The sequence below is a fragment of the Cygnus olor genome, chromosome 1 (assembly GCF_009769625.2).
Source record: "Cygnus olor isolate bCygOlo1 chromosome 1, bCygOlo1.pri.v2, whole genome shotgun sequence".
NCBI lineage: Eukaryota > Metazoa > Chordata > Aves > Anseriformes > Anatidae > Cygnus > Cygnus olor.
The window spans coordinates 22,263,526-22,283,725 of NC_049169.1; the positions used below are offsets into that span (position 1 = coordinate 22,263,526).

General features: G+C 40.7%; 1 protein-coding gene across 1 annotated transcript in view; it reads left to right on the plus strand.

Moving 5' to 3' along the window:
* The first annotated feature begins 476 nt into the window (after positions 1–476).
* GRM8 (glutamate metabotropic receptor 8) overlaps positions 477–20,200 on the plus strand; it is a 343,619-nt gene continuing 323,895 nt past the window's right edge. The window contains 2 exon segments of the mRNA XM_040549625.1: positions 477–669; positions 6,027–6,872. Coding sequence (XP_040405559.1) covers positions 6,363–6,872 — 510 coding nt within the window. The 5' untranslated portion in view covers positions 477–669; positions 6,027–6,362.

Below are 20,200 nucleotides of genomic sequence, written 5' to 3' on the forward strand. Positions count from 1 at the left end.
CGGGCACGGTGCCGTCATAGCAGCGAGCAAAGAGGGATGATGGGGGTGCTCCCAAGAGCGGCATCTCCCCCCTGCCTCCTTAAGCGGGTCCTCTCCCACCCCCGCGGGGAGGGGGCTGGGGGTTCCCCGCCATTCCCCCCCCCCCCCCTCCCCGTCTTGGTCGGGGTTCTCCAGCCGGGGGCACCGGGGGGCTCCAACTTCTCGATCGGCTCCGAGCTCCCTTGGGGTGGGGAGGGGAAGGGGGAACCCGGCCGGGCTCTGGGCCCCCCCCCCCAGCCCCCCAGCCCGGGGAAGGGGGAGAGAAGCGGCACCGGTCCCGCGGCGAGGGGTCCGTGGTGTCCCTTGGCGGGGAGCGGCATCCCCAGTGCCGGCATGTGCTTGTTGCGGGGACCCGGCAGGTGCATGCACGGCACGGGTAAAACCCCAAACAACAACAAAACCCATAGCCAACCCAGCCCCCCCCACCCCCCCCAACTCAACTGATCAAAATCGATCGGTGATCTGAAGTGCATGCAAAGCCGGCGGTGGCACGTCGGAGTTGGCAAGCTCCTGACGGGGGATTCATGAAGAGACTTGGGGATTCATTGAGGGGAACACAGGCGCATTGAAGCTGCCCGGTTGATGCAAGGAGACGAAGGAATCACCGGCGGCTCTAACTAAAAGGCGACGGTTGGTTTTGATTTTATTATTATTATTATTAGCAAGTCTGCGGGCAGCGAGGCCCCGGGGGGAGCAGCGGCGAGGCTGTGCCGGAATCCCTCAACGACAGACGCCAGCTGGGGTAGGGAGGGGGAATAAAAAAAAAATAAATAAATAAATAAATAAATAAATAGATAGCTCGGCTAAGTAAAGCGGAGAACAATAGGGGGCTCCCTTCAAGGGAGAAACGCCGCGGTGATGGGCGATGCTAAGGGAGAGGAGGCTCGGCCAGCCCCGGGGGTGCTCCCGGTGCCCCCCCCTCCTGCCCCAAGCCCGGCGGGACCGCCCCGGGTCCCGGGTCCCTTCGCCCCCGGGGTGCCGGGAGCCGAAGGGCAGCCGGGAGAGCACGGAGAAGCCGCAAGGAAAGCGGGTGCGTGGCCGGGGGCTGCTGCTGCCTGCCCCCACCCCGCCAGGGAGGGCGGCGTAGCAGGCAAGGGGAGCCCGGGGGGGGAAAGGGGGGGCTATGGGGTGCCCCGGGATGCTGCCGCTTCTCCGGGCAGAGCCTCTCCAGGGGCACCGGGCAGAGCCCCCGGAGCCTGCTCTGGGGAGCCGGGGGCTGGTGGGAAGAGGGTAAAATGGGAAGAAAACCAGCAGAGGAAGCTCTTGCAGGGTGCCTAGGAGAATCTCCTTGATGATCGCTTGGCAGAGTGGAGGTGAAAGCAACTCTGAAGATGTTAATATTGATGGGGTTTATTCAGCTGTGAGACCAGGCAAGGGCAGAGGAAAATATTTGATGCTGTTTCCTTTCCAAAAAAATTGGATGCTCCTATTAGTCTCGCCCTGGCAGAAGGACCTGTGCTGCTTTAGCAGGGGAGCTTGTTTGAAGGATGGATATTTGCAGGCAGAAGAAGATGGGGGCTCTGGGGTATTTGAAAAGAGGCCGATCAGAGTGAGTGGGGACATTTCTCTCGTGGTGCTCTGGGAAGAAATCATTCCTGTAAACTAGATGCTGGGGGTGACTTGCCTTAAGTCCTGATTATTGTGTAAAGGTTACCTCTGTGGCAGGGGCACAGCAAATCATTGCAGAAGAGCTGAGGTAGATAAGACTACTTACATCAGTGAAGAATTCTCCTGCAAGTTAGGAGTTGCAGTGTCAAGGCCTAAGGTTTTCCGAAATCCCTTCTCTTGTCAGCAAACCCCATTAATCTTCTATATGTGTCAGGTTACTGTATGCAGGTGGCAACTCTTTACCTGCTATGCGTTGAAATTCAGCTATTTGTTCATTCCCGAATGTCTTGCAGGAGAAAGAGGCAACTTTTATGAACACTAAAAGGAATGTTAGCCAGGCAATTTTTATCTGATAGTTCAGAACTAGCATCAGTAGTAAAGAGCCAGAATAATAACATATTTGCATTTATTTTTCTCGTTGAACTTCAGAATGGAAGATGCTGTCCTTTTGCTTTCATTCAGTAAAACCAGATCAGTTTTGCGTTGACTGGACATCTGACTGGTTTGTGGGTGTAGAAATGGGTCTTCTTGCTAAAACTCCCCCTTTTCTCGTTTACAGAAGATCAATTTCATTTCATTTTAGTAACATTCCAGCTGTGCTTCAAATGTAATGACAAATATATTTTTTGGCCTCAAACAAAATTGTAAATACTTTTTCATAAAGATTTTTCCCACCACTGAATAGGTCTTTTTTTGTTTGTATGTTTTGTTTGGGTCCCTCAGTGAAGGTTCACGTGTGTCTGGCTGGCAACGCCAATTTAAAAACGTTCCATGAAGTTCAGTGGACATGTTTTCCTGCTTAAGATGCAGAGAATACTCCTTGCTCCTGTGGCTGTCTGTAATTGCGAGATTTTTTTTTAAAAACAACATTTCCAGGTGATATGAAATGTTTCTGTGATTTCAGCCACAACTCCAGTGCTAACTGAAGATCGCCCCTTCAGGAGTCTTGTTACCAAAATAAAGACCCTGCCTATATTTATTTCTTTACGTATCTGTCATTTTCAGCTCACTTTTTAGATCTGTTCTTGAACGTGAAGACCTACAAGGAGCCCACCTCCTTGCTGTGAGTCTGGGGGGTGGAGGAGTGATGGCTCCCAGCACGTGCTGGTGTACTGGCTCTGGCATCAAGGCACTGGGGTGCCCAGCCTTGTGTACCAAATGTCTCAAAAAGCTGCATGCTTTCACGAAGGAAGTAATTGCAGAACCAGACACCACAAGCAGAAGTTTCCACATTCCCGTCTTGCAGTACCCCACCTCCTTCGGTTTAAAAATAAATATACATTCTAGCAGAAGGAGTGGAGGTCTGTGCTGAAATGCTGACTTTAAAAATAGCAATATGTTCTGATAGTACCAGATATTTTTAATGAATTAAAACCAAGAGAGGCATATATTTCAAGGTGACTGGGGAGAGGCTTTGTGCTGCACTTACTCTTGAACTGTGCTGAGGAAATGTGTGAATTTCTTCTCTGAACTCATGTTTCCAGTGAACAGTAACTACTACAGAGGGGAACCTGGTAAATTGTGAATATATTTGCATTAATTCAAACTTTTATGGTCAATCTGAAAAGGACAGAATTTTACTTCAAATGAAATCTCTGAACATGAGGCAAACTCATTCAGACTTTATAGCCTAGCAGCCCTTGCTTTTCCACTAAAATTCATTGATAAAAATGGAATTAATTTAGCTGACATGATTTCTACTTAGCCACACAGGCTTATAACATTCTGTAAAAGTTGTCGTTAATCAATATGTGAAACGCAGTGTGGCATGAATAAACTAGGCAGTGTAATAAAAGCTTTTATTTTTTAGGTAACATAAAAAAAGAAGACTAAAAGGTCTTAAATTTTTAAAAAGAACATTTAAAAATTTTATTTCTGTTTTATAGACAGACAAGCTGTGGACACTTGCAGCAAAGAAACATGCATTTTTTTTTCAGGAAAACAGGCAAGCTGAGGCTGAACAATTAATGCTGATGCAGACTGCGATGTTGAAAAAAATGCTTATTATCAATTCATTTAAATTTCATTCATTTCCAGATAATGTATTGGAGTCAAGGTGCTGTGCTCACTTTAGCTTCTCCAGTGTTGTTGGCATTGGGATTGCAATAGTTGAATTCATCACTGTTGGTTTTTATGAAGACTGACAGTTGCTTTAATTTCGGGGCATTCTTTGGCTGTAAGAGACTGACCTGAGACTGAGTGAGAGAAAAAACAACATTTTTTCTTTCATGAACATTTTCATTTTCTCAGTGGTGTGTTCTTGTTCACCGTACAGTGTTAAATAAGAGCAGTCATCTTCTGTTGCCTCAAGGGATCGCTCCTTGGCGGGACTGCACAGACCCAGAGAGTCTGAAGAGCTGGGTGCTCACTGTGGAACCAGAAAGGAAATTGTGTCTGATTTAGGTGCAGCTGCAACTTTCACTTGCTGCTGTTTTGAAACCCCTGGCCGTGTTTATCTACTGTGGCAATGAAGCCAACAGCCACTTGTGGCTAGTTAATACTTCATGTGATCTTTTCTCTGTGGTGCAGGTCATATTCTGTCCTTAGGCAGCATCCCATGGGACCAGATCAGCTTGTGGGAAGCAGTGATGTTCCTCAAGTTCCTCTATTTGTTACTGATGCTGAGTTTGGCTCCTGAGGCTGAAGCCTGGACAGATTTGTAAACTATGTGCCCAAAAAGAGCTGATGGAAAATGATGGGATTATCACATGAAAAAGCACAAATTTTTTTTCCTTTTTCATTTAGATTCAACCTTGAGCCAAATTCAAGCAAAACTAAATAGTAAGAGGTACGGAAAGTCTTATACTCTGCTGTCCCAAATTGCAATGATTTTATTCACACCAATTAAACGTTTCATTTTCAAGTCATTGCTTTGTTACCAGATCACTGTGAGATAACTTCTCATTAAATAGAAGACTTTCCATTGTGAATATTTTTCTCAGCTTTTCAAATAGACACTATTTAAAACTCTTCTCTACTTTTATGAGCTTAGTATTATCATTTGGGGAAAAAAACAAACAACCATAATAAAATAAATTAAAGAAGATGATCAGTTTCAAGCCTTATCAAACCACATTTTGAGATTTGATACCTAAAGATATTTAAACATCGTGTGGAAAATAATTTAAAATGTCTTTGAAATACAGTATAAGTGGATCAATTCTCTCCCAATTTGATGATATTTGGTAGGAACCAGTCAGATCACCTGGTACAAAGTACATATCTACAGAGTAGACTGTTCAGTGTGATTAATTTCTTCATACATTACATTTTTTTTTCTTTTAAAAAAGGCTGGGTGAATTTCATCATAGAGTGTCCTCTGCTCTCTATAGCCTGTAACAGGTGTCTAGAGAGACTGCCTCAGATGTGGCTGCCCAAAGCATGCCCATCTAATATTAGGTGAAATTAACTCTCTCTCTTTGGCTCCTCAGAGATCAAAAAATGTATTCAGGCATTTGTAATTTTGTTAAATATTGAAATAAACAAATGCCACTCACTTGAGAATTGAAGTGGTGGCTATTTTTATAACTGATTTTTATAACAGTGTCAGTCACGTACTTAGAAATGTAGGATGAAATCCTGGTCTCATTAAAATCAGTAGGACTTTTCCAGATGTCAGTGGGGGCAGAACACCATTCTTGGTTTTTGTGGTCCAAATGCAAGCAGAGAATAGATACCCTGTTAATGTTGGACCTCAGATCATGTAAAATGTGAGAAAAGGAATACTGGATGTTCAGCTTTTTTCCTAGAAGAATACATTGTGCTTTTTTTTTGCTTAAGAAACCAGCTACCTTTTCATAAATGTAATTTAGCTTTTGAAATGATTGGGAGGGTATTTTATATATATAGTGAATCCAGAAAATAGTGAATTCCACTGGAGAAGTAATCAGTTTAATATCCAAATGAACATGCTTGGACTGCAGCGGCTGAAGAGCGTACTTAAATTCAGGAGCCCTGATTACTCCATTGTTGCAAGCAGAGCCTCTCAGCGAGTGCAAGTGTTAGGAGCTATTGCACTTCAGTGGGCTGCAACAGAATGATACAGCAAAACAGAAAATACAATATGTTACGGATCAAATATGTTTTTGGATGTCATGCAATGCAAAGGTAAATAGGAATTACTCATCAGGCTCCGAACATCAAGCTAAGTGTAGTTGCCCTGACTTGGCTTTTGCTCTGCTGGTATCATCAATTTCTCGGCTTGTAGTACGGTGCAGCCAGGTGTTCAAATTCACAGAAGGCCAAGAATTACTCCCTTACAGAACATCAAAAGTAAAACCTCGCCAAAGTAACTCATATTCAAAAATAAATACACTGTGTGACAGGTATAAAACTGCTGAACTAAACGATAATTCTTACTTTTTTTTTTTTTTTTCCAGAAGTACCTCAGCTGCAGTGCAAAATAGAAGGACATGAGTTACTGACCTCCTCATAACATCAGGACCAGAGATACTACCCTACTCTTTACCATCAGTTAAAAGCAGTCAGAAAACACCTCTCTGAAAAGCTGATCAACCCGTGACATCAGTGGACGTCTTTTGTAAAACGCGTTTTATGTACTTCTGCTGAGATCCTTTTTCTACCTTCCATATGGTTCTATATTACTTACTGGGCACTGATGGTAGCCTCCAGAAACTGCAGTTTCAAATGGTCAACCTCATCCTTTAGCAAGAAGAAAATCTGGATACTGGCTAGCAACAACGTCTTCAGAGAAAATGGTATATGAAGGAAAACGATTAGTTTCCTGCCATTGTTTCTTCCTGTTAACAGCAAAATTCTACTGGATGCTCACCCTGATGCAAAGAACTCATGGCCAGGAATATGCTCACTCCATCCGACTAGATGGGGACATCATCTTGGGAGGACTGTTCCCTGTCCATGCAAAAGGGGATAGAGGGGTGCCTTGTGGGGAACTCAAGAAGGAAAAAGGGATCCACAGACTAGAGGCAATGCTGTATGCAATTGATCAGATTAATAAAGACCCTGATCTTCTTGCCAATATCACCTTAGGTGTCCGGATCCTTGATACGTGTTCCAGGGACACTTACGCATTGGAACAATCCTTAACATTTGTGCAAGCGTTGATAGAAAAAGATGGCTCAGACGTGAAGTGTGCTAACGGCGACCCACCTATTTTCACTAAGCCAGACAAGATATCAGGTGTGATAGGTGCTGCAGCAAGTTCTGTGTCCATTATGGTTGCAAATATTTTAAGACTTTTTAAGGTAAGGAACATTTTCTATTTTTCTTTTGAATTGTAAGCAAAAGAAAATAAATGAGGTGATCGTGTTGCCTTACTTTCAGAAAAAAAAGGGACTGGAATCTGAAAATACTGGTTTGTCCTTTCTAAGCAAAAAAGAAAAAAAAAAAAAAACGGAAAGAAAAAGCAATGATTTCAGGCCCTAATTTAAAGTGCCAAATGCCTCTTTGAAGTTCTGAGCAACCAGAGCAGATTTTAGTTCTTTATTGACTTGTGTTTTTGTTTATTTGCTACTCACATTTCCTCCACATTGATTGTTTATGCTCATCAAGATCAGGTTGAGATTTATTTTGCATATTTCTAGGAGAATGAAATATGAGGTTTAAACACAAATCCATTTGTAGAAAAAACAGATAATTTCCCTAAATAGGAAGATATGCCAGTAATAATCCAGTGCTAATGATGTGCATGTCTAGCCAAATGCAGTGTACAGAAATATCTTTGATTCCCTTGAAATCTTAACCTCCCCATATTTTTCACAAGGTGGTATTTTTTTCCAGACTTTGATATAACTTTGTGAGAGATTACTTTTGGACAACAGTTCTACTGGTATACTGTTCGTTTCCTTCCGTGTACTTTATTAAACTCTGCTCTTATAAATGATGGAAAAGTAAACCTGTCACTTTTAAACTTAACTTAGATGGGAAGATGAACACATTCTAATCAATCATCAGATCAGGCAGCAAACATTTGATTTTTAATCTTGGGCAGTGGTAAGTAGATTATGGTAAACTGAGCACTTTTTTTCTGTGCACAGAACGGCTAACCTTTTCACTGAATCTATTTTGTCCTACTGCCCATTGTTATTCAGACTGATTCCTTCCATTCAGAAATCTTGCCTAATGTCCTACAACTTCACAACCACTGAAAGCCATTTCTTTGACTTCAGTGGAGATGATTCTGGTAATGTTAAATAATGCTCTTACTGATTTTGAAAAGTGTTGCTGCTGTTCTCTGTGACTGAAAGTTTGAATAGAAGTAAGGAAAGATTGTCTTGTTTTGAAGGTTTCTCAAACTGGCAAGGAATGTTTCAGTCATTTAAAGGGAGATATCTATCCTTCCCTCCAGTTCTTCCACAAAGGGCATAATGATGGATTTATAGATCAGTGGAGGAGCAAAATGTCTGCTGGGTTGTAGTCAGGTGTTCATTACAGTCTCAAAACTGATGCCTGGCTGCAGTTACTGCACATGTTTGAGACTAGCGGACTTGTTCCATCTGTATGCTTTCCTTATGAAAATCAAGTACACAAAATTGAACCAAGTCTTAAAAATATCCTATATAGGGATCACTTCTGGAGCTGTGTCTGGTGGAGAAGGCTTGTCCTTCCCAGGAATAATCATGCATGCTGCAGGAGGTATCTATTTTTAATTTCACATCTGCATTATTTTTTTTAAAGTTTTGTTACCCTGTTAAATAATGCATGGTTCTGAGGTAATGATAGGTGGAATGGTCACTTTAATATCCATCATAATGCAGGACCACAAAGACTAATGTTTACACCCAGATTGAGTTGAACACAGTGTAGTAGGCTGATTTAAGAATCTAAGGCTCGTAAGACATGCTTGAACTGTGAATTAAGAGCAGCAAGAAGGAAAGAGGCCTATGAATTGTCTAAGATACCAGCAATTTGTCTTCTGAAACCATGACAGCTACCTCCTGATTTCCATTATGCAATAAGATTGCAAATAACATTCTACTGCAGTCTTAATCAATAGAGGGTCATGTGATATCCCCTCTGGGGAAAGATCTTATTTACCCATTTAATTGATGAAACACAGCTGCTGGCAAAAGGAGGAGATATCTCTTTTAGTTTTAATTATAGATCCTGCACAAATATTCTTAATAATGTAAAAAATGACAAATGATACCCTTTAATGTCTCATATTGGACCTGCATCTGATGTCTGTTTTTACACCTTCCTCTCAGAAATAACTCTGTTATCTTTGCCTGAATAAAGGCTTCTGGTTAAGGCCCTGGTTTAGTGGCACTAACCACGGACAATGGGAAGGTCCTTCACCAGAAATGTAGAAGTATAATCCAGTTTGGGTTGTACTCAGACCAAAGACATGGTCTGAGATTCTCAGCTGATGCAGCCCCAACTGCTCCACAGCTGGACCTTTGCAAAAATGCCTATTTCCATTATATCCAGGATGTATGTGATTAATCCATTTTTATGTCTAGTAGTTCTATTCAGGAAGTTGAACCTGTAATTTGAAGTTCAGTATTGTTTTAATATCTACTTTGAAGTTCCTAAATGTCAGGACTACATATTTTTTGAGAACATTGTTATCCAGTGAAATTTTAATCTGTGGTGAAATTGTGAGAAGTAAATTATATCACTCAATGGGAATATACAAACAAAGATAACTTGAGAAATACTATGCTCAGCAGTTTGGATTTTTATGCTGCTATTTTTCTTTTTTATTCTTTTTTTTTTTCTTTCTTTCTTTTATTGATTTTACAACATAAAACATACAGGTCAATAGTCCCATCTGATGATCTGGTGGATAGCATAATCTGATTGATAGTCATGGTATCCTTTTATCTAAGTGTTCTCATGAGAAGAAAGGAAGGAGGGCACCACAAAAAATGACCTAGATCTATAGCCTTTCTGTTGGCCAAATGGATCGCCTTGAATTCTTCTCTGTCCTTTTGTGAATATCCATGAGACATAACCTAGCAGTTTCTTTTCTTTTCTTTTCTTTTCTTTTCTTTTCTTTTCTTTTCTTTTCTTTTCTTTTCTTTTCTTTTCTTTTCTTTTCTTTTCTTTTCTTTTCTTTTCTTTTCTTTTCTTTTCTTTTCTTTTCTTTTCTTTTCTTTTTTTTTTTTCCTGTCCTTAATGGGTCTGAAACATTAAGGTCCAAACTTGGACAGCTTAAATTTCACCTTCTGATGGTTTTAGACCTGTCAGAGACACTTTGCAAACTGGAAGCACTTGTTCAAGAAATTAACTATTTGGAAGTGAATCTCTTATTCCTCGATTTCCTTAAGGAGCTTGCATTTTGCTTTATGTTCCTCTGGTGCTTGATGCAATGAGGATTGTGCAAAAGAGTTGTTTATTAAGCTTTCAGAACTTGGAGGTAGTCTTTCTGAAAACAAATTTGGAGAAGACCTTCAGAGGCAAGCACAGAAGGAATGTGCTAGCTACCAGTAACTACCCACTCAAACAGTTCTCTGTGGATCTCAGGACAGATTGTTCCCAGCTGAAGTTGCTGGCTCATCATTTTGAGAGTTGGTTTTGTCAGAGAGCATCAAGAATGGGCTGCTTCACAGGGGAAGCTGAGACAGAAGCTGAGGGGGCAGCAAGGTGAGAAAGACAGTGGTTACATGTACTGGTAACACAGCCTCACCCAAATGAGAAAAAAACAGGTCTGGCCATGTAACGAGGTTCAGCCAACAGTCCAGACAAATCCATAGTGATGAAGTCTAAAATCAGCCAGGAAGTCAGGTTCAGCAATGCAAGGTCATGGTCAGCAAGGTAGAAGGCCAGCAGGATAGTTCAGGCAGGGACCAAGGACACGGGCCTGTGCTGAAAAGTAGCTGTTGAGTGAAGAAGGGGGACAGAGGTCCCTATGAGATTTCTCACAGCTCATTCTCACAGCTTAGCTGTTTTTCTGGGCTGATTCAGAGTCACATATTTGCACCCTATCAGAGCTGACCTTGGACACATGCAGCCAAATCCAGAGCTGGGGAAGGGAGGATGTTGCAGAGCTTCTTGGTGCCTTCAGCGCTTTGACAGTTTCTAGCATTTCCCATTGGAGTGACTGTGGAAATAGGCTAGATAGACATGGGCCAGCCTCTCTTCTGGTGGACGAGGAGTTGCTCCTTCTTCTGGGTAATGGAAGGTGACATTATTTTGTTGTTGTTTTTGCCAGTATGGAAGTCCTGCTGCCAAAATGGTTTGTGTTTGGCTGGTAGGATCTATTGAGGGCCTGGCTGGCCAACTCTCATTAGTGCAAAGGCAACTTTTCTATTGACTGGATCATTCAAGAGGAACATCTTGCTCTTACCCCCTTCCCTGGGTTTGGCTTACTGAAATTTTGGCTTCCTGTAGGATGCTCAGACACAGCCAAGTGCTATCCTTTAGCTTCTTTGTTTGAAGTTCATAAGCGTTTGGGCGGTTCCCAGTCCCTCAAAACTTGTCCTGGAGAGACAAAGTCTGTAACTCATCTCACCTCATGTTCCCTGTATACAAAGCTTGTACTTATTATAGAATGATCTGGGCTGAAAAAAACCTTTAAAAATCGTCTAGTCCAAACCCACTGTCGTGGGCTTGGACATCTTCCACTAGACCAGGTTACTCAAAACCCCATCAAACCTGACTTTGAACACTTCCAAGGAGTGGCCATCCGTAACTTCTCTAGGCAACATATTCCAGTGCTTCTTCAGTCATAATGAAAAATTTCTTCTTAAATATACCTTCTTTCAATTTAAAGCCATTACCCCTTGTTCAATCACTACAGGCCCTGGTAAAAAGTCTCTCTCCATCTTTCTAATAACCCCTTTGAGTATTGAAAATATTAAAGTATTTAAGTATTGAAACAGTAAGGTGTCCCTGTAGCCTTCTCCAGGTTAAAAAATCCCAACTCACTCATCTTTTCTTCATAGGAGAGGTGTTCCAGCCCTCTGATAATTTTTGTGCCCCTCCTCTGGACCTTCTGCAACAGGTCCACATCTGTTCTGTGTTGGGGACCCTTGAACTGGATGCAGTATTACTGTCTGACTAACTCATATCAGTGGTTAAAATCTGCTGGAAAGAAGAGAGACATTTGTTTATGCTATTTTCCTATCATCTAAAAGCTTTACGCTATTTCTGAACTCCTTGGTACACTCCATCTGTCACCTTCACACTTCTAGCCAATGTCACGCTGAGAGCAGCCTAGGGACGATGGCTTGCATGTGAATTGAAATGGGTGAAAAGAATGCTTGGTGAATTGTAACCTGAAGCTTTCATGTATATATTGATGTAGGTGTATATAAAGCCAAAATGGTCATTGACAATTTTGTTTCCTTCCTTTCCTTTTTTTTCCTTGCCTTGTCTTTCCTTTTGCCTTGTCTTCCTTTTTGCCTTGCCTTACATTTTCTCCTCTTTTTCCAAGACTAAAATGCTTATTTCCTCTTTTTGGTCAAATTCTCTTCTTGCTCCACCACTGCAATCCATTTTAATAGCTGCTGTCTGGAGGGACTAATATTTACTTCATGCACATTTGCCTTATACATTTCATACACATTTACTTCAGAAGTACATAGTACAAATACCATCCTGGAGTTACTCTTCCCACTTTACGTGCAACCATCCAAAATGCAAGAGAGTTTCTTTCAATAAATCTAGAAGTGAATGTATCAGTTCCCCAAGCATTTTTTTATTTGCTTTGACTGTTCACTTGTCTCCTCCTGGGCTTTAGTGGATATCTTTGGCTGACAGTCTTGCGCAGCTACCAGGGCTGAACCTGGATGGCATTTTTTTAGGCTCAATTGCAAGTTTTTTTACATCCGGCTGCCATGAGGTGCTCCTGCTGCCTTGTGATCCTGCTGCCCAGACAGGCCTCCCAGAAATGAGGGAATTGCAATTGTACAGAGTCTAACCTCACCGAACTTCATAAACACGGAGCTATGTATTTAATTGTGGCAACAGTGTGCACCTCATGACTGGAGGGAGTATGATGTGAGTAAAATGTGATAACATTTTACCACACGGTTTCAGAGAACACACGTACTTTTCCGAGGCAATCTGAAATATATGCAGATCCTGATCTTGTCTTTATATCTACGGAAGTTTTTGCACCTCTTGAGCAGTACTGACTCCAGAGGCTCCAGACTGATGCGAGAATCAGACTTTCCCATATTTGACTGCAGGGCTTTTCCATAATGGGAAGAATTTTTCCATTTGCTTTATAAGATATAAAGAACAGTCTCAAGAATTTTACCCAACATATTGGCATTCATTAATAAAAAAATGTTCTGCACCGATTAAAATATTATCAGTTTTCTGTTCACTGTGTCACACTGCATTTATCAATAACATTTTCTGCTGTATAGCATTTGAGATTTGCAATGGGATATGATTTTTTTTTTTTTTTTGTGGTTAAAACATTTGTGGAAAATCTTGTGTGAAGTGTGAAGACAAATTGTTGTTAGTAGGGAGAAGTAGACTGAAACATTTTGAAATCGTCTCTTAAGATGAACAGATTTGTTTTATGTTTGTTCTAGATAATATTTTCACTTTCTGAATCATTTTTAATTATAAAAGGAACCCATTGCCAATACATCCCATTTAATTTTACAGTGTTTTTTGTAGCTTATTACAAGCACATGTCTGTTTAGTGCCTCAACATCTTGTCTTGTTATTGGCTGGAAAATATCATTATAATCATTTATTTTTTTTCCCATAATTCAGCTTCTCTTAGACAGAAACAACATTCATATCTCTGTATATTTCCATGGTAGTAGATACTTGCATTATGCAAAAATCCCTTTTAATTCAACTGTGATTTTTCTGTCAGTGCCAGGTTAAATGTGTTTCGGTCAAGAGGGAAAAATGGCAGGTCAACACCAAGATAAAATTATATGTACAATAAATATTTTGCAAGTATCAATAATGAAATTGTTGAGAAATTTCTTAGCTGCAGCCAGAGGGTATAATAGATCTCCAGATTCTGTGAAAACTGCTAGAACTGATTAGCATCAAATTTTATTTGTGCTAAACTGCTTGAGGCAAGGAAGTACAAAAGCAACTTGATGCATTCATTTAGTATTTTACAATATATTAGTTTCTAAAGTATTCATCTAAAAATCTAATATTTTCAGTCTTATCCCATTCCTAGATGGAGTTATAACCAGTGGTTAGAGCAAAGTGGCAATTTGTTTTCTGTATTATTTACTGTGTTTGTCACTGGTTTGTTAGAAGGCTTTAGAAGCATTTCCTGACCTTTTCGTGCTTCTCTTTTGTCATTTTAATTTGATCGTATCCAACCATTTCACAGAAACAATCAGAAGCTTGATTAATGTTGGTTAAGTGGTTTGAGACATCTCCCCTCTTTTTGTGGGCAAGCTGAAGGTGTCTCAAATGTTGAGGTTTTTGTGTCATTCCCTAACCACAGTAAGCAAGCACCTTACAAAGAGATTGTAGCTATTAGAGACCAATGGTCTGATTTTCTTTCTACTTCCCTGTGGGCAGTTGGGGATATATATATATATATATATATATATGTATTTCTCTCACATGTACATATGAAGGAAATTGCATATGCAGAGAGAATTATTTCACCCTTTCATGGCTAAAGTTTTGCTGAGTTCTCACCTCTGTAAGAAGGCAGTTTGTATGTGACAGAGACCCCCGAGTTATTTGTTGAAGAATGCCTATATTGATATAGATATCAGCCAATTCTGCAAATGAGAAGATCAAAAAGTTAAGAAGTGCCTGGCAGTGGGCTTATGTTACTAGGAGGCACTCTTTTCATCTTTCCTAGTAAACAAAACGTACCTGGCACCGTTCTCTGGCACCGAGGCCAGCTGACACAAACAATCCGCATCTGTATGATAAATTCATAGTTCCCCAAATCACAGGTTGGCATGCAAGCTACTGGGAGGGAAAAATCCCTGACCCATGGTAACTTCTGACGCCTGTCAGCATACAGGGAGACTGCTGGCTTGCACAGGTCACAGCCAGGCTATGGACTGTCCTAGAAGCTCTGGTAGCTGAGTTCTCGTGTTCAGGAATGTGCTCTGGAAGGATCTGATTTACCAGCCTCTACGCTGGCTTCTCAGGACAGAGCTCCTCTGCTCCCACATCATGCTGAAGAGGAGCCGAGACTGCTAAGGATCATCAAAGCTGTTTCAGTGTTTTAGTACAATGATGTTAGTTTTATTAGCCACGATGAAAACTAAATTAAGACTATATATTTTTTTCCCTGGTGATAATTGTTTCAGTACAGTGACAGCTGTGCCATATAGTCTTGCCTTCTGACTGTCGTCAGAAACCAGGCACTATTGTGTGTTACAGCCAACTGGTAGATTTTGTGGTTTTGTGTATTTCCATCCTCATTATTTTCCCTAAAGCACATTGTGCTTTTAGGATTAAACTGGTTTACGGTGCTTAAATATATATCCTTGTTTTTGCTAGCATTTATCAGCGAAAAATAGTCATCTAAATAAAAGTCTTACTGAAGGACACTAATTCCACTTGAATGAATTAAATAGCCAAGAGCAAAATGCTCCTCTGGGCTGGGATCTACATATGCTCCCAGATCAGAAAAGCAAGATATTATGTCCTCTATCGTTCTGACAGGACAATTAAGCATTTAAGTCAGAGCTTAAATGAGGAAGCTGTTTGCCCTTGACTGCCTGTGTCCTCAATAGAGAGTGTAAAATGGTTTCAGAGGGGGAGTGCATCAGGTCTGTGAGTGTGAGTGCATGTTTACCAAAAAGAGGATAGTTTGCTCTATTCCTTTTTTTTTTTTTTTTTTTTTTTAAACCTCACTGTGGGATTTCTTGTTTGGGACTTCAGATAGATACCTGTCTCTGACTCTTCTCTGAAATAAGTTATTGCTGAATTGCTGATAGGTATGCTGAGATATGGCATGGCATTGTGAGAGCGCTCTTCCTATTGCATTTCTTTTATAGTTTGCAAATGTGAAACAGGAACAAAAGTGATTTATCTGTGTCAGAATAATTTGTGTTTTGAGGTTTGGCTTATGTTCTTTCATAGAAGATGCTTGAAGTATTTATTGCTTAAATTATTATTATATGCTTGTTTTCTGATTCAGGTATCTGGCTTTTGCTGAGGTCAGGAGCAGCAGTCAAATAGGATAAGTGACTATATTCTTCTGTAGCCAGCTGGATAGGGCTTGCCTGTTGAATTCTGCTTACTTAGAAGGGAAATAGAGTCTGATTTTTGCATCACTTAGACTTGTTTAAATGAGGAAGAATTTTTGGGAAAGCAATGAGTTCCAGGGAAGCCAGCGAACAATACAGCTGTAAAAATACAACTGGAAAAAACGGAGGAAAATAATGTCCTGTGTCCATGCAAAACAGCATCCCATTGGTTTTACTATCAGTAGGCTTCTTGTTCCACTAAAGGATTTTGTCAGGTGCATAGCAAAACAGATGTGGCTCCTCAGTTATTTGTTCATGACGTTTTCAGAAATGATCATGGCAATCATTTTGGTCTCAGCCTGAAAGCAGCTAAGGGTACCTTCATTTGGAAGATAGATGGTTTGTGGCTGTGTGACAGCAGTGATCTTGAGTGAGCTGGCTATCTGATATCCACAGGCATACTTCTGCAGAATGTCTTGTATAATATGGATTAACTACAAAAATAATGCCTCAAATTCCACTGATAAAGAGGAATTAACAGGGTACACACGTATACTAGGATGTTGATTCAAGAGGGAAAATGTATATTGACTATTAGAAAGTATATTGCCAAGAAACATCCTGTTGTACATTGTCTAAAGATAAATCCAGTTGTGTAGGATAGGAGAAATGTGAAATTTCCTGTATTTCTGAAAATTATACTGAACAGAAGTATGAGAATACATATTTTTGTAGCAGCAGGAAAGTGGTAGAGGTAAAATAGCCAGTGTTTTCTACTCCTAATTTTGATGGTTCTGTTTGCCATACTTTGCATAACAAAGCTCAGGATTTAAAAGTTACCAGCTGCTATATTTACTTGCTAAAGTGTGAAGAAAATATGCATTGTCCTGAGGATTAAATGGCTGATTCTCTTTGTGCTCAGTTCAGGCAGAACTGAAGCATATGTAATGAAAGTAAATGCTACTAGAAATCAAGAAACAGGAGAGACAAAAATAATCTGTTTATGTCTTCTTTGTTGGATAGGATTTGTTGATGCCCTTTGAAAATTTAAGTGTAAAAAGTTATCTTATTAACCAGTGTTTCATTTTTTTCGGCATGTTAAACAATTTCACTTGCAAAACCTAAATGCAGTTGGAGCTTTTTTTTTTTGGCCTAATGGAAACCATCTTGCAAAAACTCATCATCTGTGAGTTGGGTGATATCTCCAGAACCAAATGAACAGCTTTCTGGAAACTGGTTATGTAAAGTATTTGGGACAAGATGCACTGTAGAGAAAGAATAATATTGCTAGGGCTAGTCTCAGAGACCGGCATACGAAGGAAGTGTAGCTGTGCTGCATACAGGAGTGTGAAAACTTACTGTTGGAACAGAGGCTAAGAATGCCCTGTGACTCAAGGTATGATTTCCTGCCGTTCCTGCCAAGTTTCAAAGGTTGTTTCCCCCCCCTTTTTTTTCTTATTTCTATTTTTAGGCTGAATAGCAATGGACTTGTGATTCAGGAACGAAGATTCACAGTTCAAGTTATACTTATTTTATTGCCTCTTTGCATAAGGATCAAATAACATTTGTTTCTGGCGTACAGGAGAAAACACGAGTAAAGAAGCCAAAAGCACAGGAAAAAACAGGATATTTTGGGGATGGGTCAAATAATCGCTTGGCTCAATGGCTTTGTCTGCTTCGCAAAGCTTTGTCTGAGTGTGACAGACTGCCCTTGCTGTGCGTTAGTGCCTGCTGAAGCCTGACATCCCTTGTCTTGCTGCACCACAGACCTTCTCTGCGACCTTGGGCAAGTCAAACAGAGCCAAATCCTCAGCCCGACCGCTGCTTGCGTGGAGCTGGGTGCCCAGGTGTCCCTGGAGGACTGATGTGCAGGGTCCCCCGCCTCTGCTTCCATGGTGCCTGAAGGGATTTGTGAATATAAAGGCTTCTCGATAATCAGGTATAAGAGTAAGGGCTGTGGGCATGCTTCAGACAGCAAGCTCTTAACGAGGGATTCCTTGTATCCTCTTACACAGCTCCCTCCCCTGGGTTTTGCTATGAAAGGGGATTATCTGCCTCACTGTATGATTTAAATATGCAAGTCATCAGTCTCTGGAGCAAGTGGTGAAACCTGCCTGACCCGCAATCAGAGGCTGTACATCCCCCTTAGGAAACCATGATTGTCAAAGAAAGAGAGCCTAAAATTTAGGAAAAAAATATTTGGATTATTGCCCAGTAGAACTAAGATTTTTAAAGCTCATCTCTGCAGTGTATACTAGAGTGATTGGGAAAAATGAATGCCTGCCATTATTAAAACAAAACATGAAATTAAGTAGAGTACGATGAAAGAAAATTAAGACAGGTGCATGCAAATGTATGGTCTACTTTAGATAAGTGGATATTTTTTTCTTAAATGCTTGAGAAAAATCAATTTTGAGACAACTTGCTAGCTAACATTCCAATTTTTTGTTGGTATATCAGGAACCCTGTTTTTTTTGTTGTTGTTGTTTGGTTTTGTTTCATTTTTCATGCTTATTTATTTGATTACATGTAGCTTGACTAAGAACCCCTATGAACTGTGCAGCGTCAGGCAGCTGAGTGGCAAATGACTGCCTCACTGATTTACCAGGAGTGGATCAGGAGCTAAGAGAGATTTCTACACCTTTCAGAAGACGTGCTTCATATTTTTAAATTTTCTCCTTTTCGGTTGTGTTTAATATACCTAAAACATGAATGCAATATTGTGAGCAGGACTGTACAAGTACTTAGTCAGTTTGACAGCTGAACTGAAGAATAAACATTCATTTTAATCTGAACAAAAATGGTGATGTTGAATTGGGATTTGGAGGCTTCTTTGGCTGTTTTTTGATTTATTTTGTTGAGGAAAGCTCCCCAAAAGGTTTTGTTTTGTGTTAAATGATAGCTTATGCTCCATATGGAATAAAATATTTCCATTTTGTATATTTTATAATTTATAATTGAAAAAATAAAGCAATAGGTTTGAAATGCCAGTCTTGGGTACCATTCATTAAAGTGGTACTGCTGCCGTTGTCACGGTGTGGAGCAGTTACTCATGACGCACAAGCTCAACTTATTTGGGATTCAGAGTGGGGCATCAAAGGTAGTAAAGGAGATGGAGCTTCCAGCTCCACAGCAACAGATATGACTATTTTATAGTGAAATTAAGCCTTCTGGTCCTTCACAGGGCCTCCAGGGCACTCTGTATAGATGAGCTTTCCCACACTTTCAGCCCTGTGACTTTTCTTTTTGCTACAATGGGTCTTGTCCTGGCAGTCTTCTGTGTGCAGGAGCTTCCCTGGGGAGGTCTCATCTCAGAACATTGTCAGAGCAGGCGTGTTTGAAAACCACTTCCCGCTCTTCTCTTTCTGAACAGCTGTATGTGATTTAATGCTGCTGTTGCCAGATGCCATCTATTCACTGCTGATAAGCTTTCACAATGGGAACATTTTATTTCATCTATGCTAGAATTCATTAAATATTCATTGGAGCAATGATTTGAACTTACCTATCCCTGCTCCTTGCTGAATAGTGGACTATGGAGTGAATTACTCTCAGGCAGGTCCAACGGAAGCTTAATTGTTTATGAAAACATGAACAGCTTCAGCAAGAGAGATTTTCATGTGCAAAAACCCCATAACTCAACGGTTAGTTGTTCCCAGCTGAGTAGTCTAACCACCAGGCTATTAAGTATAATGCAGGCAGCTACTACAGCCTCATTTTTCCTTTTGGAACATACTGGTGCATTGTGAGGATAAATTTACAAAAAAATGATAGGTATGTGGCGATGACAGACAACAGAACCAATGGGAAACCTGTAAAGAAGTCCAGCTGAATGCCACAGGGAAACCTATCAGTAAGTCATGTCTGAATACTGTAGCATTCATTTAGATGCTTTAGCCATGGATTCTCAAGCTTTTATCCTTAGGAAGAAATCTGAAAATCTTGACTGGAATGGTAACACAAGATTTGTCTTACTTTTGTCTTCGGCTGCCTAGTTTAACATAGTCCTCAAGGACAGATGGCTGCATTCCTGTGAATGTCTGATTCATCCCACATGAGTCCGAAGTGCACATGGACTTTTGTGAGCGGCTGTCTGTGTTCATGGTTCATAGAAGAAGACCTATTGACTTCCGAAGGCTAGGAATTTCTATCTCCTGCTACAATGCACTGAGCATCTCACTTCTGAACTCTCCAGATGTTGAGCAGGTGCACAGGTCCTTCAATATCTAGAGCTGAGCTCTTTGCAGTGCAAAACCCTTGCCATGAACTGTCTCATTTTCACACTCTCATAAAATATAGATTGTTTCTGTCCTTGACATACTGGCTTGTAATTACTTTTGATTTGTTTTACACAGAGGGCTCTATATAAAAGATGTAGAGCTTTTTATTTCATCTATGGAAAATTGGAGGACACTCCCACAGCAGCTACTGACAGTGATGTTTGTCATTCCTTCTTTCTCCAGGCTACTGTGGATATA